Below are 15,536 nucleotides of genomic sequence, written 5' to 3' on the forward strand. Positions count from 1 at the left end.
ACTTTAGAGGGTTTCTTCTACTCTTTTTTTCTTTTTCTTTTTTGGTGTGTGGGGGGGGGGGGGGGGGGGGGGGGGGGGGGGGCGAAGATCCAAAATAGTTAAACAAGCGGCTAAGGTTATTTCCGAGGAGTTAAAATCCATAAAATGATCTAGGGTGAAGATCCCACGACTTGAAGAGAGGTTGGGGTAACTCATTTGGTGAGGATTCCGAGGACATACTCCAAACCTCAGAGGGACGAGCATTGGTGGTATAAAGGGCATGGAGCTAAACCACCCAAATGAAAAATTAACTTGGCATGGAATGAGAGAAGGATGAAGAAGGAAGTGCATAAAAGCCATCCCCTCCGCATTAAATACAATACAACCACTTCTTTGGCCACATTGATGAGGAAGTGACTGTTAATAGTGGTGGCACAGCTAAGATTTTAGTGTAAAGTTTACTGGTATATTCCTGATGGGACAAGGATCCTAGGAATGTGATCTCAACCCTCCAAGTGTAAAATCCAGATTCATTCAAGCTGATTATATAAGGCAAAATACAGCATTTGGAAAGAGGAAGAAAAAAAAAAGAGAGAGAGGGAAAGAAGAAAAGGGAGAGATATAGTTCATCTGTTCTGTAGCCACCTTCCATGGACCAAACTTGAGGACAAGCACTTAACTTGTTTTTAATCCAATTTCCAAGTTGAATACTAATGAGACTCATAGCACCTCTTTCTAGTGTTTTGACAATGTCCTTCAGAGACTAACAGCACTCTGAGGTTCGACCAACCCCTTAGTGACGGCGACAAGCGACTCCTCTCCCATAACCTTGATTTGGCTGAAGAACTAAGGGAAGTAGCGGTAGTTAGATTGGCACTGTACTAACAAAAGCTTAGGTAAGGGTTTGAAAAAGGGGTAAAAGTTAAGACTTCCCCCCCCCCCACAATATATATATATATATATAAGAGAGAGAGAGAGAGAGAGGAATAATTTTCATATAAGTTCATAACTTAGCTTGCCATAACAAGAAGTGCAAAATACAATATGTTAAGTTTTTAGAGTTTGCCCATTCCATGATGTTTATTTGTCATCTAACTCATCAAAATTTTTTTATTTGATGAGTTAGATGATAAAAAATCCGAGTTTTAATCCCCGTCTATACCAAAAATCGATTAGTATTTTGGTCTAATGATAAAGAACTATTATCAGAAGTAAATACTATAGGTTAAAACTATCTCATAAAAAAAAAAAAAATTAAAAAAAAAAAAAACTCATCAAATTCTTGATGTATAGTTGATGTAAATTGGGTTAAAGTTTGATACTCTGGAAGGACCGAAGCATTGTTGATTGAAGAGGCTCGCTTAAGCTAGTAACAAAAGATAGGCTCAAGCGACCCATTAAAGGCCGCATTTATTTGTTTGTTCAAATAGTTTTTTCAAAGTGGGTCAATGTTGTAAATGTAGCGTATTACTCATAATTTTACGTGAGTAAAAATAAAGTGGCCCAGAATATTATATTCATTGCAACATACTAAGACTACTAAGAAAAGAGAGTTTTGAGTTTTGACAACAACGTACCTGATCCCTCGTTTGATTTCTGGATACTTATGGGAATTTGGTTGGTGTCATGAGCCGATGTTATGAATATACCTTGCAGCGAAATTGGCCAATACATATTAAGTAAAAAAAGTTGCATCTCTATATACTCTATAATCTATATACAATTGAAGAGGTGATTATCAAAAAAAAAAAAAAAAATGCTAGGTTTACAACAATTTTACAATAAATTATAGGTGGTTAGTTGTTATTGGTTCAAATTTGAAACTATCACTAAGATTACGTTTTTGCCTTAACAATAATAACCAGTAACAACCTGCTACTTAGGATTTGTTGTAAAAATGTTATAAAAATATTGTAGACATATCATTTCTAAAAAAAAAAAATTACAATTGAAGAGGTTTGAATTTTTGTTAACTTTATAATAATATTTTGTGACATAAGCTTTTAATGTCTTCAAATTTTACATATCATTTTATTATTTACATATATTTTTAATTGATTTTATATTCTACTTTATATTTAAATCCTCCTTACCATGTTAAATTGTTTAAATGATAGAATAATAATAGTTTTATGTACAAATGCAATCATAGTAAATGTCTACTAATAAGTACCATAATAATATGTATTTCTTTAAAAGGAAATGTTAATGAGTGCTCAGGAAAATGCTAATGAGTGCCCCTAAGGCACTCATTAATAATTCATTTAAAGAAAATTTTTATGGAAAATGAAAAAAAGTAATTAATATTTTGATAGTTTTTTTCATATTCTATAAAAGTAGTATCAATTTTTTTCTAAAATGGATTATTAATGAGTGAACTTATTAGCATGACCCTTCTTTAAATGGTAGAATAAATATTTTCATATACAAACACAATCATTATGAGCCTATTTGAATTACCATAATTAATAAATTTCATATTTAAACTACAAATAAAAATGAAAAATACTTTTCTCTACTTGGCTCTCTATTGTCTTGGAAAGTAAAAGAAACCAACTTACATTTTCCATACATAAGATTTAAACCACTACAAATTTTTGTAGGAAATTTGATTTTTTACTGCAATCCATCTATCTTTTTTCACACAAACTTTCTTTTGCTACTTTTTTTTTCTTGTTTTTATTTTTATTTTTTTATCATTGCCAACATGGATGCTTCTATGGAGGAGTTATGGAAAAAGTTCCACCTGTCTGAAGAAGAAAAAGGGGTTATGGTTGTTAGTTCTGAGGAAGTGGCTCGCTCTAAAAAACAAGCCCAATTTAGCCTTCTACTCAAGCTACAAACTAGTAAAGATTTCAACAAGGAGGCTCTTAAATCTACTCTTCACCAACTCTAGCGGTGCTTTCATGGTGTGACTATTAAAGAATTTGGGAGTAATTTATTTCGGCTATTTTTGTTAAGGAGGAGAACATGATTGAAGTTCAAGACAGAAGTCCTTGATCTTTTGGCAAAAGACTTATTTTATTGAAGTGCTTCAATGGTGATGTAAGCCCTAGTAACATTACTTTCCAACATTCCCCTTTTTGGATTCATGTTTTTAACATTCCTATTAAAAGTATGAATAAAGCTGTTGGTACTCATATAGTTAAGGAAATAGGTACTCTTCTTATGGTTGATACTCCTAAGAGCGATTTAGCTTGGGGTCCATTTCTTTGTATTAGAGTGGGCTTGATATCACAAAACCATTGATGAGAGGAAAAGTGGTTCATATTGAAGATATCGACAATGGATGGGTCCTTTTTAAATATAAGAGGCTGCCTATCTTTCGCTACCACTGTGGTATACTTGGTCATCAGGACCGCGAATGCCAAAAAATTAAAAAAGGTTGCCTCTCATCAGAGGATGATGATTTCCAATATGGTCCTTGGCTTCGTGCTCTAGCTCCAAAATTTGGACAAAAGAAGAACAACTCTAGCAAATCCAAAACAAGAGAGGAAGACGATGATGAAGTACATGTATTTGTGGAAGATGAAGGTGAGTATGAACCCGATCAACCTGGTCACCAACAAACAGCCCCTCCATTGGTTAGAAAATCCAATGAGATGACATCTAGGCACCTCATGGATCTGCCAAAAAGTCTGTTGAGCGGAAAAATTCAAATTCCTTTATTTCCTCGCTGGTCCCTGTTTGTGAGCGAGATATCAGCTTATCCAAATTCAAAATAGCTGTTAACCTTATCCCTTCTCAAAATTCAAACCTCCAAGTCTCAGATAATTCTCCCCAAGATACCTTGGATTCTACCATTGATCCCTTGGTGATTGTTCCGGACAAACCTTGTCCTTTATCTACGAAATTTATTTCAAATTCCACAGCAACAATAGGTACAAAGGAAAATAAGTCTCATTGTTTGATTTCTAGGCAACAACTGGTAGATAAAACAGCTACAATAATGGCAAAGGAAGATAAATCCCAATGTTTGAGTCTTATGCAACAACTGAGGTGACACGGATGAGCAGAAGATTATCCAAGGAAATTTGAAAAATATTCTAGATATGGATAATCATAAGACAATTGAAAGTGTTTTGAATTTTGGATGAAGAAACGGATAAGCCAAAGGTTGTTGAGGGGGATATAAATTTTTATGTTGATATGGATATAATTTCAAATACCTCAGATGTTTTTTTGGGTCAAACTAAATCCCTTTGGTCTTGGAAATGCCTCATACATAAATCCAGCAACTCTTCTATTGTTGAAGCCTCAAATAATTTCTCTTCTCTAACTAAACGTCCTTCTAAATCTATTGATGGTATTTTTTTTTACCTTTGAAAAATCCTCCTTATAAGAGACAAGCAATGAAAAGAGGTAAACTATTAGTATCTCATTCCACCCCAGGGGTTGCCTCTTCCTTGACATGAAAATTTATCCACATCACAATGATGCCTTAGTAAATCAAGAGGGTGTTGTTTGGCACTTTATTGGTTTTTATGGTCATCTGAAAACATTGAAGAGAGGACTTGTTCTCTTGCAATACCTTGGATTTTTTAAGACATTAAATTTCTTTGTGATATATATGTATATATATATATATATGTATATATATATATATATATTTGTTAGTATATTTTTTAAGACATTAAATTTCTTTGTGATATATATGTATATATATATATATATGTATATATATATATATATATTTGTTAGTATACCTTTACGATGTAATCGTAAAGAACGAAGAGGTCATTATTTAGTTATAAGAATGTTCCTTTTTTTTCCTTTTCCATTGTATAATATGATTTTATATAAAGAAAATATAATGTCGTTTCCTTTATTAAAAAAAAAAAATACAAATAGAAGAGAGGAAAAATTCATATTTTGTTAAAATTTATATATTATGTTTTGCATAGGTTATTCTCTTTATAATATTTATATTTGATTAGTTTTTAAAATTTGAGAGTAATACCGAGTGAACTAGTTATATGTCAATTGAAACCAATCAAAACTTATAGTTCATTATTAAAGCAACCAAATATTGAAAAAAATTTGAATAAATTATATTTGATATTCTCTAATGAAATTCTAATTAAATTTTGTATAATTTATTTATACAAATTCTCTTATTTGAATTCAAATTGATTAATAATTCTTATTAATTAACACAAAGGCTTTAAAGAGCAGGCTAAAACCAAAGGTGCAAATGAGTACTAAGGACTTGGAGAGTAGGCCGAGCAAAGGTGCTGAAGAGCACTAATGCTTTGAGGAACAAGCCGAGTAAAGGTGTTGGAGAGCACTAAGGGTCCAAAGCCTTAAAGAGTAGGCCAAGCTAAAGTGCTGAAGAGCACTACAAACCTCAAAGAGCAAGCTGCATGAGCTGAAATGTTTAAGAACACCAAGACCTCAAAGAGTTGGTCCATCTGAATTCCTGAAGAGCATAAAGGTGTTGCAGAGCACTAAGGGTCTAAAGCCTTAAAGAGTAGGCCAAGCTAAAGTGCTGAAGAGCACTACGAACCTCAAAGGACAAACTGAGCTGAAATGTTTAAGAACACCGAGACCTCAAAGAGTTGGTCCATCTAAATTCTTAAAGAGCATAAAGATGTTGCAGAGCACTAAGGCCTCAAAGAGTGAACCGAGTTGAAGTGTTGAAACGAACTGAGATGATGAAAGGTACTAAGGCCTCAAAGAGTAGGCTAAGCTTAAGTGCGGGAGAGCAATGAATCCTAAAATAGCAAGCGTAGTTGAATTGTTGTTACTACAAGAAAAAATGTTTATTACAATGAAAAAAAATTGTTACAATAATATCAGAGTCTTTACAATTGTTGGTGCGAGTTGTTGCAGTATAAAAAATAGCAAGCGTAGTTGAATTGTTGTTACTACAAGAAAAAATGTTTATTACAATGAAAAAAAATTGTTACAATAATATCAGAGTCATTACAATTGTTGGTGCGAGTTGTTGCACTATAAAAATATGAGCTAATATGTTTTTACAACAAAAATTCTCATTGTAATAACTCCAAATATTTTAATAACAACTTTAATGTAATAATATATATGTTAATGTAATAGATAATAATTACACGCTTGTTATTGCAACAGATTGTAAAATAATTTATATTGAGTTATAGTAATGATAATTTTGTTACAATAAGTTATCAATTCAGAAATTTTGTTGTAAAAGAATGTAAAAATAATTGATATCAAGTTATCGTAACAATATCTTCATTTTAAATTATTGTAACAATTTTTGTTAATGCAGTAAGGTATTAAAACTTCTATTGTAACTAAAAGCTATAGGTTATTATAACTAATTATTGTTGATGGAATAATTTACCACTTTTAAGTTACTATTGCTACAACTTTTAACTTGTAGATGTGATATTGTGTTTAATACCATTATATTAATGTTGTTATATTTGCCCGTAATGTAATAGACTTATTTTGGTATAGTGTGTAGAGCACTCTAAGAGACCGTTTGGCCCCAACGTTTTTCAGCGTTTACGATTTTCTTTGCGGTAGGGCCCAGCTACAGTAACCGAAGTTTAACGCCCAAAATAACGCTGAAAGCCAGCTACAGTAGCCGAAGTTGAAAGCCCAGAATAACGCTGAAATGCAGAACGCACCGTTTCATTAACTTTTTCAAAATACAAAACGCACCGTTCACAACAGGGGTTGAACCTGTACTGTTCACAAACACTTGCACTTGCTGAAGCAGATTGACCCAAAGCAAAAACGGTAATCTCCAACGGTCTCTTGAGCAATTCCTTTCTTCCTCTCACCAACCGTGCAAAGCTGGATTCAATGTTCATGAATGCCCCGTCCTCCTTGTCTTCAATGAGAGGCACCTACCCACCATCCCGCAATAAATCATCAATAGCCACACTGAAACACGGTAATAACGCTCCCACAGAGAACAAAAGTCACCATTCCTTCGTGCTTCGCTCGACCTCCGCTGCTCTCCGCTTGGGACGCCGTGGCCGCCACCAGAAATCTCTGCACAAACGGGTACTGTTCTGCTCATACCTTTTGATCTATTGGTGTCTCGTTATTTTGTTTTCTATGAACACACTTCAATTTGTGGTTTTGTTCAAAAATTGTGTGTAATTTTAGTTCAACGTTTGTGTGTTATTTTTGTGTTTTCCATGACATTAGTATATAGGTTTATCTCTGCTTCATTTTATTTTGGGTGTTTCTCACCAGTGTAGACGTTATGGGACCATATATGTTGGTTTAATTTGCATTTTTCATGACTCATGCGTAATTTAAAACTGATATGCATACAAACTATTCGTTGAAATGCCTGAATGAGTATAGAAGGAAGTTGTAGCAAATATGAGTAAGGGAAAATCGAAGGCTGATGGTCATGAAGAGAGAATTGGGTGGAAAGATCCTAGGGAAGTAAAAGCTTTTTGTGATTTTTCTGCTGCTCAAGTCCTAGACGGTAAGAAGCATCAAGGATTTTTGAGAAAGGAAGGAGTTGATGCAGTGATTGAGCAGTTGGCTGAAATGGGAAAAGTCGTGACTCACGCGCAGTATAAAAACAAATGGGATCATTTGAAAACGCGATGGAAGGCTTGGAAGGAGTGTTTTGGTGAGACTGGGTTGGGTTATGATCCTGTAACTGGGGTTCTGCTGCAAACTGATGAGTGGTGGGCTCGAAAGATTCAGGTTAGTTCAGTTTACATAATTGTGAAAAAACTCTATTATCTACAACTAATATTGTGTTCTAACTATCGGTTGTCCACGTGTAGGCATGTCCCAAGGCGTTAACCTTTAAAAACAAGCCTTTGCCGAATATTAAATCCATGGAAATCATGTATGAAGGCACGGTTGCAACGGGAAAAAATGCATTTTGCCCGAGTGGTGAAATACCAATTGAATTATCTGAAGGGTCTGGGGATTCCATTGATAGCACAGAATTTATTGACCCCCTATGTGAACCCTCTGCGAACTCAGTTGACCCAATGGATGTTGAAGGCCCAGCATCGTCTAGAGCAAGAGTGGCAGTGAATAAGGGGAAAGGCTTGGCAAGCGGTGTCCAACTTTTTAGAGGAATTTGCAAGAAACCAAGAAAGAAGCGTTCAACCATTCAAGACATGTCCGACTCTTTGAAGAGCATGTCAGACGTTATTGTTGAAAGTAGAAGTGTTAGTACTCGTAATGCACCATTTCGCACCGCAGCAGCTAATGAGATGCAAGCAATAATGGACATGGTGTTGAGTCTTCCTGGGGTGCAAGCGGGTGATCGCCTTCATATGTTTAGCACCTTCTTCTTCATGAATAACGTAGATGGTAGGAACATGTTTGCAGCTAATGTTGAGAGGAAGGAGGTCCAACTAAGGTGGCTAGAGAAGCAGTACGAATTGAACCCTCAATTTCATGTTCTCTGAAGGAAAGGGGCTTGTCTACAGCCCGGGTTGCTTATGTTTATGTACCGCTTAGTATTGTAGTGATCGGATTATCTTTATGTACCTCTTGCAGTCTTTTGTTTTATTTTTTCTTTTTGTATTGGCATACACTATATGCTTGCCACGGGTGTGTATGTCAAACAGTGGTTACTAATTACTTGTCATCTTTTATATGCTTACTGCTCCTTTTTCTTATGCTAATGTTTCTATTTGTCATATGTACCCACGTTATTTGTCACTAATTAAACCATAGTTATTGGTCCTATGTGTGTGTGTGTGTGTGTGTTTGTGTTTTGTTAACTATCCAGGTTTGTGCAGCAGCTTTGATAGAGTTTAAATCATGAAAAATGCATTCCTTATCACAGCTGTTTGTATTTGTGTTTGTATTAGAAAATTGAAGGGTAATTTTTTTTTTTGCAATGTGCATGGGGGTTTTGTGTTCGGTGTGTTGCATGTAATGCTGAGGTTATTCATGAGATTTTTGAAGGGTTAAAGAACTGAGCTTTGGACAATGTGAATAGAAAAGTTGTGTTTACTGATCAGTTTAATTATTACTGTCGGTAAATTTGTCCTGCAAATGGGGTTTCCAGTGTGTGTTACCGGTTGTTGTGGTGGTTATGATTGGTGTTTTTGGTTGATAAGTGAACTTATGAGCTAATCTGTGCTCTGTCTGCTACATGGGTTTATGAATTAATGTGTTTGTTATAGCTAAGTGATTGACGAGTGAAAATGGTAGTTTGTGTGAGCTAATCTGTCTGCTACATCTGTCTGCTCTGTCTGCTACATCTTAAATTGTTTTGTTGCTTGTTGGTGATAATAGCTTGTGTGATGTTGCTAGTATCATAAGTTTGTAGACTTAATTTTACCTACATTTCAGTATTTGAGAAGTAGGGGATAGTGTATTTCTTCTTATTTGATCAATCGGCGAGTTACTTATAAAAAGAAAAAAAATGATCAATCAGTGAGTTGCTAAACTGATGTGTCTTTATTGTTAATAATGGTTTGTTGTTGTCTTACTGTTGAGTAAGTTTCATTACCCTGATTAGTGAGCAAATTCGAATTTATGAGTTTGATTTAACATGTGTTTAATTTTTAGATTCGGGCATGTCCACAAGTTTGATTGTCCATCATGGCAGTACTTGTATGTTGTTCTGTTATTATCTTTATGTTTGTTGTAAGATCATATAGGGGAGACGAAAATTAGTAAAGGACCTGTAATTTAAGTCAGCTCTGCCCAGCATTACACCCTATTGCCCAGCATTATCTTTATGTTTGTTGTAAGATCATGGCAGTACTTTCATGCTTGGTTTAATGAAGTGAGTATTCCTATGTTACTCTTTTTCCTATTTTCCTTAGTAGTAATAGATGAGACTCCATTAATTTTGTTTTCTGAAGTGATTTATTGGTCTGTAACTCATTAGTTGATGTGGTTTAACACCAATAAAGGAAAACAAAAGTTTCTTGTTTTGTAGTACTTCTTGGTTTTAGGTTGTTAGCCCCTTTTTTTTCTCTTTTGATATGTGGATTTCTCAAAAAATTGTGTAGTTGGGTTCAAAAATTGTGTGGTAATGGCATCATTTATGTAAACAGGTGCTGCACTGTAACTGATTCTGCAGTTTAGCCTTTGAATAAAATCATCTTTCAACCAAAAAAATAGTTTATTGAATAAATTTCTTAGCTTAACATGTACTGTTCACGGGTACTGTTCACGCAGCTCGTGAACAGTACCATTTTGCCTTCTTTTTTTTTTTTTTTTTTTTTTTTTTTTTAAAATTTATTTATGATGTGGTTTAACACCAATAAAGGAAAACAAAAGTTTCTTGTTTTGTAGTACTTATTGGTTTTAGGTTGTTGGTGCCGTAACTAATACCACATGTTAGCCCCTTTTTTTTCTCTTTTGATATGTGGATTTCTCAAAAAATTGTGTAATTGGGTTCAATTGATAGCCAAATCCTGTATCTCTATCTATAAAAAATTATTTAATTATATATATAGTTGAAATCACTCCAATAGTGTGTAGTATAGTTTATTGAATAAATTCCTTAGCTTAACATGTACTGTTCACGGAAACTGTTCACGCAGCCCGTGAACAGTACCATTTTGCCTTCTTTTTTTTTTTTTTTTTTTTTTTTTTAATTTATTTATGTGGAATTGCATGTACATCTTTTATAGCTGTAGGTATTGGCCTTTAATCACACGCTGGAAGGCTAACACAAACCATAGTGGCAATGCCATTTTTTTCCTCTTTCTCTTGTTGGGTAAAAAAGAACCTAGGACCTTAACAGGTACTGTTCACGGGTACTGTTCACTCAGCCCGTGAACCGTACCATTTTGTCTTTTTTTTTTTTTTTTTTTTTTGGAATTGCATGTACATCTTTCATATCAGTAGTTTTAAATAGGTACAAAACAACACGAGGTGAATGATAGTGAATGATGGTTTGCTCTTCCTGCAAACTGAACTTTCCTCTTTATGTGTGTATTGGCTTTCCACAGACATAAAAAGAAAGAAGTCTCAAGGTATTCAAAAGAATGAATTTCCTAAACGACACAGCTGATTCCCAGCACCAGTAAGTTTTTAAAGGAAATAACTTCTTTTTAGCGTACATATTATAGTATCACTTAATATTATGTACATGCAATTAAAGTTCGTAACATATGCAGGGACGAGGACGTTGACATTAGCGACGACATTGTACTTACAGCATATATAGCTGGGTGTGCAAGTGTCGTAGCTTACATAGAGACGTATATGACCAAAGTACCAATGCATACAAATATACAAACAGGGTATGAATGGGTACAATATACATTAAATGGAAATGAGCAGAAATGTCACAATATGTTTAGAATGTCAAGCCATGTGTTTCGACAATTGTGTAATACATTGCGCATTTGGTATGGGTATGATGGTACCAATAGTATTTGCTTGGAGGAGTCAGTGGCAATGACATTAGTGCTACTTGGTAGTGCCACGAGTAACAGAATGATGCAAGATAGATTTCAACATTCCGGTGAGACAGTGAGTCGACATGTGGGCACCGTAATTAAATTGTTAGCTACAGTTATGGCACCAGACATTATCAAGCCTACTGATCCTACATTTAGTACCGTGCCATCACATATCCAGGGGTCAAATCGATATTGGCCGCATTTCATGGTACGTTGTCAATTTTGTATCTTGACTTGATTGCATTCCTATTATCTTTATGGTCATATCACATGTTTCATTTTCACATGGCATTTTCGTGGCAATTGTCAGGATTGCATTGGAGCAATTGATGGGGTTCACGTCCACGTGGTCTTACCAGAAGAGGATCAACACCCATATAGAGGAAGGAAAGGAGCCACAACAGTAAACTGCATGTGCGCATGTGATTTTGACATGAAATTCACATTCGCGTGTGTGGGATGGGAAGGATCAGCACACGACACCAGGATCTTTTTAAATGTCCTCAACAATGAGAGTGACAACTTCCCAAAACCTCCACCTGGTTTGTAACTACGCAATTTAATGATAGTATTAAAGTATGTATTCTGTAGTGAAAATGCTAATATAATAAACGTGTTCGTTTGCAGGAAAATATTATCTTGTTGATTCAGGATATCCGATGAAGCAAGGGTTCCTTGCCCCATATAAGGGGGAACGGTACCACATCCCTGATTTTCAGCCAGGTTCACAGATACATCGTCCAGAGGAAAGATTTAATTATCTCCATTCCTCACTTCGTTCGGTCATAGAACGAACGTTTGGAGTTTGGAAGAGTCGATGGAAAATTTTGAGATGTATGCCAGCGTTCCATATACGCACTCAAAATTACATCATTGTTGCTACAATGGTTCTGCACAACTTCATTAGATCCTTTGACCACAATGACATTCCACATTCCCGTTCTGCACAGCGCGCATATGGAGGTAGTGAGGGAGGTCATTACGATGGAGTAGCAGATGTGGCCTCTTACTTGGATTCAAATGAGATGAAAGCGGTTCGGAATAATATCACAACATCGATATGTATGGACCATAATTGATGGTGCACAAACTTCAATGTAATACCGTTTTGTGTCATGGTACTTTTTTTGTTGTCAAGCAGAACTAATAGCTCACAAAACTTGGTTTGTTGTTAAGCATAACTTGGTTTTTTGTTGTAAACCATTTTGTCAATGTTTGCACGAGCTGAATGCTGACATTTGTAGTAGCTGTATGATGTATGCTGATTTATCCTATATGGTAATGCAGAATTTTTAAGGCAGAAAGGCAGAATTTTTAAGGCAGGAAGGCATAATTTGTAATGCAGAATTGTTTATGCATAATTTTTAAGGCAGAAAGGCAGAATTTGTAATGCAGAATTGTTTATGCAGAATGTAGGAGTGTACTTTGATGAACTTATAATCCTAATAACATATCACATAGAAACCAACACGTTTAAGTAGCTTCCCAATACAAAAACTTTCCAAAAAGCTCTCCTAACACCTGTGCATCACACCATCCACAAGTTGGTCCAATGTACTTTAGCAATAACCATCCAACATACTTCAAAAGTTTGGCTCACAGCAGATATAAAAAAAAAAAAACCCCAAAATCTTGGCTTATTTTTTTTAAGACACCATTTACTCAATCTATCAATGGCTGGCAAATTGTGTGTATATATATATAGGCACACATATACAACAACAGAATTTCCAATCTTCTTTAAACTTAGCAATAACATTATCTCCATCAAACGTCTCCACATTGTTTTCAACAGTACACTTACATACATATCATAAACTACATTGCAATAGTACGATTAACATACAAAACAAATGTACTATTACAACTTGCAGTTAGTACATACAATTACATCCCATTAGGGCAGACACATATGCCTGATTTTGACTTCCCTAGACCTACTAGATAAGATAAGCAATACTAGAAACATGGCCCCCAAGACTACTACAGATATTGTCAACTTCGTTGCTTTCTCTTTAGACATCATGCATGCAGCCTTAGCTCTTTCAAACTTTCTTTTTGCAACTCGCTCCCTTTCCAATGCCGCGGCTGTCAGGGCGTGTGCTTGCTTCAACTCTTCATTGGCAACTCCCACCGCATGCTCCAATCGGTTGAATTTGGCAATAACTATAGGTGCTACTGCTGCGCCACGCGGACAACAAATGTTGGTGTCTAACCACTTGAAGAAATTGCATGCACGGTCATCATCCTGCACAATACAATACAACACAGAAACAGGAATACAACTCATTGGTTCTTTAATGCAGAACACAAATATTTTGCTAATACTTGGAAAGGGTACTTACTGGTGACCAATAGCGACAACCATAAAACCTCCTACCAAATGTATGAAGTTTCAGGGATGTCCTAATTCTGCAGTTCTCAACGTCACAAAAATGGCCTTCAGAACTGGACAAATAGTGACTTGTTTCCGACATTCGTAGTTCTTGGCAGTAGATATTACGTTGGCTTCGATTAGTGAACCGTAAACTAGGTTGGTGCTATAAAATCAAAAGGACAACTTGAGCATAAAAGGAGTAGCAAGAGAGGTTGGTGCAATACCCCTAATTATGTAAAAACACCTAATTCATAAAAGTGTAAGTAACATACTAATGGAAATTATAATTATAAACTAATCAATGGGTCTACAAGATGTTGAACCTTGGTGTTATGGCAAGTACCAATTGTCATCTACCCAAGCAATGTGTGATGAGTTCAATTCAACTAATTAGTTTGAAAAATGGTTACTGTTTACAGTTTAAAGTACATAGTTTAAAAAAAAAAAAAAATTCCTACTAAAACATATCATCTACAAAGTTGAATGCATGCAATATTGCTATTGTGTTCATCCATTCCGGCTTTACTCAAAACCAATAATATTTGTGAAGAAAATAGGTCCTCAAAAAGCACAGTGAGCATGTAATTCATATTTATAGTGGAGGAGGTTGATCAGCACAAATCACAGCATGCCACACACTGGGCAAATCTGATTCCCACAGAGCATTGGTTACTAATAACAGTACAATTAATTTCTTGATCACTAAACTAAAAGCCTTACATCAGAGATTCAGGGTAAAGAAGAACAATAACACAAAGTTAATTAGTTAATATAAAGGAAAAAATGTCACTGCTCCCTTTTGGTTTGTATAAATGACATTCCCCTTTGAGATTTGTACAAATCAGTAGAACTCTTTCTTTTAAATGATGATATTCTCATACGAAATTAAAAGTGTTAGAGAGCATGAAGTTATTTGTTGAGTGAGTGTCATTTCAATAATGTAGCAAGAGAGGTTGGTGCAATTCCTACCAAAACCCAGTCGGGTGATAATCCCAGCATTCTCAGAAAAATTAATGCTAAAAAAAAACATTCAAACCCATCCTATTTCAAGCTTCCAAGTTCTTAACTCTAATTAGTTCATGCTACGGCTCACCCTTCACCCAATCTTACGGAAGAAATAAGTGTATAGGAGCAAGAATGTGATTTAAATGAAACCCATTAACCCATTAACATGATAAAAATTTTGTAAAAAATAAATCAGATTAACCCATTAAGAAGAACCGTGCACAGTGGATCTTAACAGGACTCAACTTGGATTCTATCAAAGCAAATGAAGTAAATTTCAGCTAACAAACAAAAAATTTCAGAAAACAACGACTGGGTCTTAACAGGATGGAAAACAACGAACAAAAAATTTGAGAAAACTTACCGTGCACAGTGGGAATCGGTTGTCTTTGCCGGCGCCGGACTGGGTGAGGTTTCCCGTGGATTTATCTTCTGAGGTCTTCGCCGGCGTCGGACCTCGACTGGGTCTCTGGTGGGCGCTGAACTATCTTCTCTGGTGGGTGAGGAGTGAATAGCAGAGAGAGCGAGAGAGAGGAAAAAAAAAAAAAAAAAAAGTTTTCAGCTGAGCTACAGTAAAACGCAATTACCTTATATATTTTCAGCTGAGCTACAGTACCCACGTTTTGCTACAGTATTTTTCAGTTTTCAGTTTCAGTTTTCAGTTTTCAGCTGCACCCAAACAGGCCCAGAGGAGTGAATAGCAGAGAGAGCGAGAGAGAGGAAAAAAAAAAAAAAAAAAAAAAGAAGGTTTTCAGCTGAGCTACAGTACCCACGTTTTGCTACAGTATTTTTCAGTTTTCAGTTTCAGTTTTCAGTTTTCAGCTGCA

The 15,536-nt window shown here is 35.4% G+C and overlaps 3 protein-coding genes across 3 annotated transcripts; 2 read left to right on the forward strand and 1 right to left on the reverse strand.

Annotated features, from left to right (window-relative positions):
* Positions 1–7,280: 7,280 nt before the first annotated feature.
* Positions 7,281–8,551, forward strand: LOC112008323 (L10-interacting MYB domain-containing protein). The gene is made up of 2 exons (XM_024040656.2): positions 7,281–7,638; positions 7,722–8,551. The coding sequence occupies exons 1-2, from the start codon at positions 7,303–7,305 to the stop codon at positions 8,358–8,360; spliced, it is 975 nt and encodes a 324-aa protein (XP_023896424.1). The 5' UTR covers positions 7,281–7,302; the 3' UTR covers positions 8,361–8,551.
* A 2,494-nt stretch (positions 8,552–11,045) lies between these two features.
* LOC112008322 (uncharacterized) lies at positions 11,046–12,585 on the forward strand. The gene is made up of 3 exons (XM_065762976.1): positions 11,046–11,535; positions 11,638–11,869; positions 11,955–12,585. The coding sequence occupies exons 1-3, from the start codon at positions 11,128–11,130 to the stop codon at positions 12,404–12,406; spliced, it is 1,092 nt and encodes a 363-aa protein (XP_065619048.1). The 5' UTR covers positions 11,046–11,127; the 3' UTR covers positions 12,407–12,585.
* Positions 12,586–13,054: 469 nt separating this feature from the next.
* Positions 13,055–15,191, reverse strand: LOC136063084 (uncharacterized). The gene is made up of 3 exons (XM_065762968.1): positions 15,074–15,191; positions 13,673–13,867; positions 13,055–13,575 (listed from the first exon to the last, which is right to left on the reverse strand). Exons 2-3 carry the CDS (start codon positions 13,802–13,804, stop codon positions 13,225–13,227), a joined length of 483 nt encoding a protein of 160 aa, XP_065619040.1. The 5' UTR covers positions 13,805–13,867; positions 15,074–15,191; the 3' UTR covers positions 13,055–13,224.
* Positions 15,192–15,536: the final 345 nt, after the last annotated feature.

Source organism: Quercus suber, unplaced genomic scaffold (assembly GCF_002906115.3).
Source record: "Quercus suber isolate HL8 unplaced genomic scaffold, Cork oak 2.0 scaffold_484, whole genome shotgun sequence".
Taxonomy (NCBI): Eukaryota; Viridiplantae; Streptophyta; class Magnoliopsida; order Fagales; family Fagaceae; genus Quercus; species Quercus suber.

What these genes read in the sequence shown, in the direction of transcription:
- LOC112008323 (XM_024040656.2), top strand. Translation starts at nt 7,303, where the DNA reads ATGAGTAAGGGAAAATCGAAGGCTGATGGTCATGAAGAGAGAATTGGG. An exon ending in GGTGGGCTCGAAAGATTCAG is followed by an intron (nt 7,639 to 7,721) that starts GTTAGTTCAGTT and finishes GTCCACGTGTAG; the next exon opens with GCATGTCCCAAGGCGTTAAC.
- LOC112008322 (XM_065762976.1), top strand. Translation starts at nt 11,128, where the DNA reads ATGACCAAAGTACCAATGCATACAAATATACAAACAGGGTATGAATGG. An exon ending in GATATTGGCCGCATTTCATG is followed by an intron (nt 11,536 to 11,637) that starts GTACGTTGTCAA and finishes GGCAATTGTCAG; the next exon opens with GATTGCATTGGAGCAATTGA. An exon ending in CTTCCCAAAACCTCCACCTG is followed by an intron (nt 11,870 to 11,954) that starts GTTTGTAACTAC and finishes GTTCGTTTGCAG; the next exon opens with GAAAATATTATCTTGTTGAT.
- LOC136063084 (XM_065762968.1), bottom strand. Translation starts at nt 13,804, where the DNA reads ATGTCGGAAACAAGTCACTATTTGTCCAGTTCTGAAGGCCATTTTTGT. An exon ending in GTTGTCGCTATTGGTCACCA is followed by an intron (nt 13,576 to 13,672) that starts GTAAGTACCCTT and finishes TGTATTGTGCAG; the next exon opens with GATGATGACCGTGCATGCAA.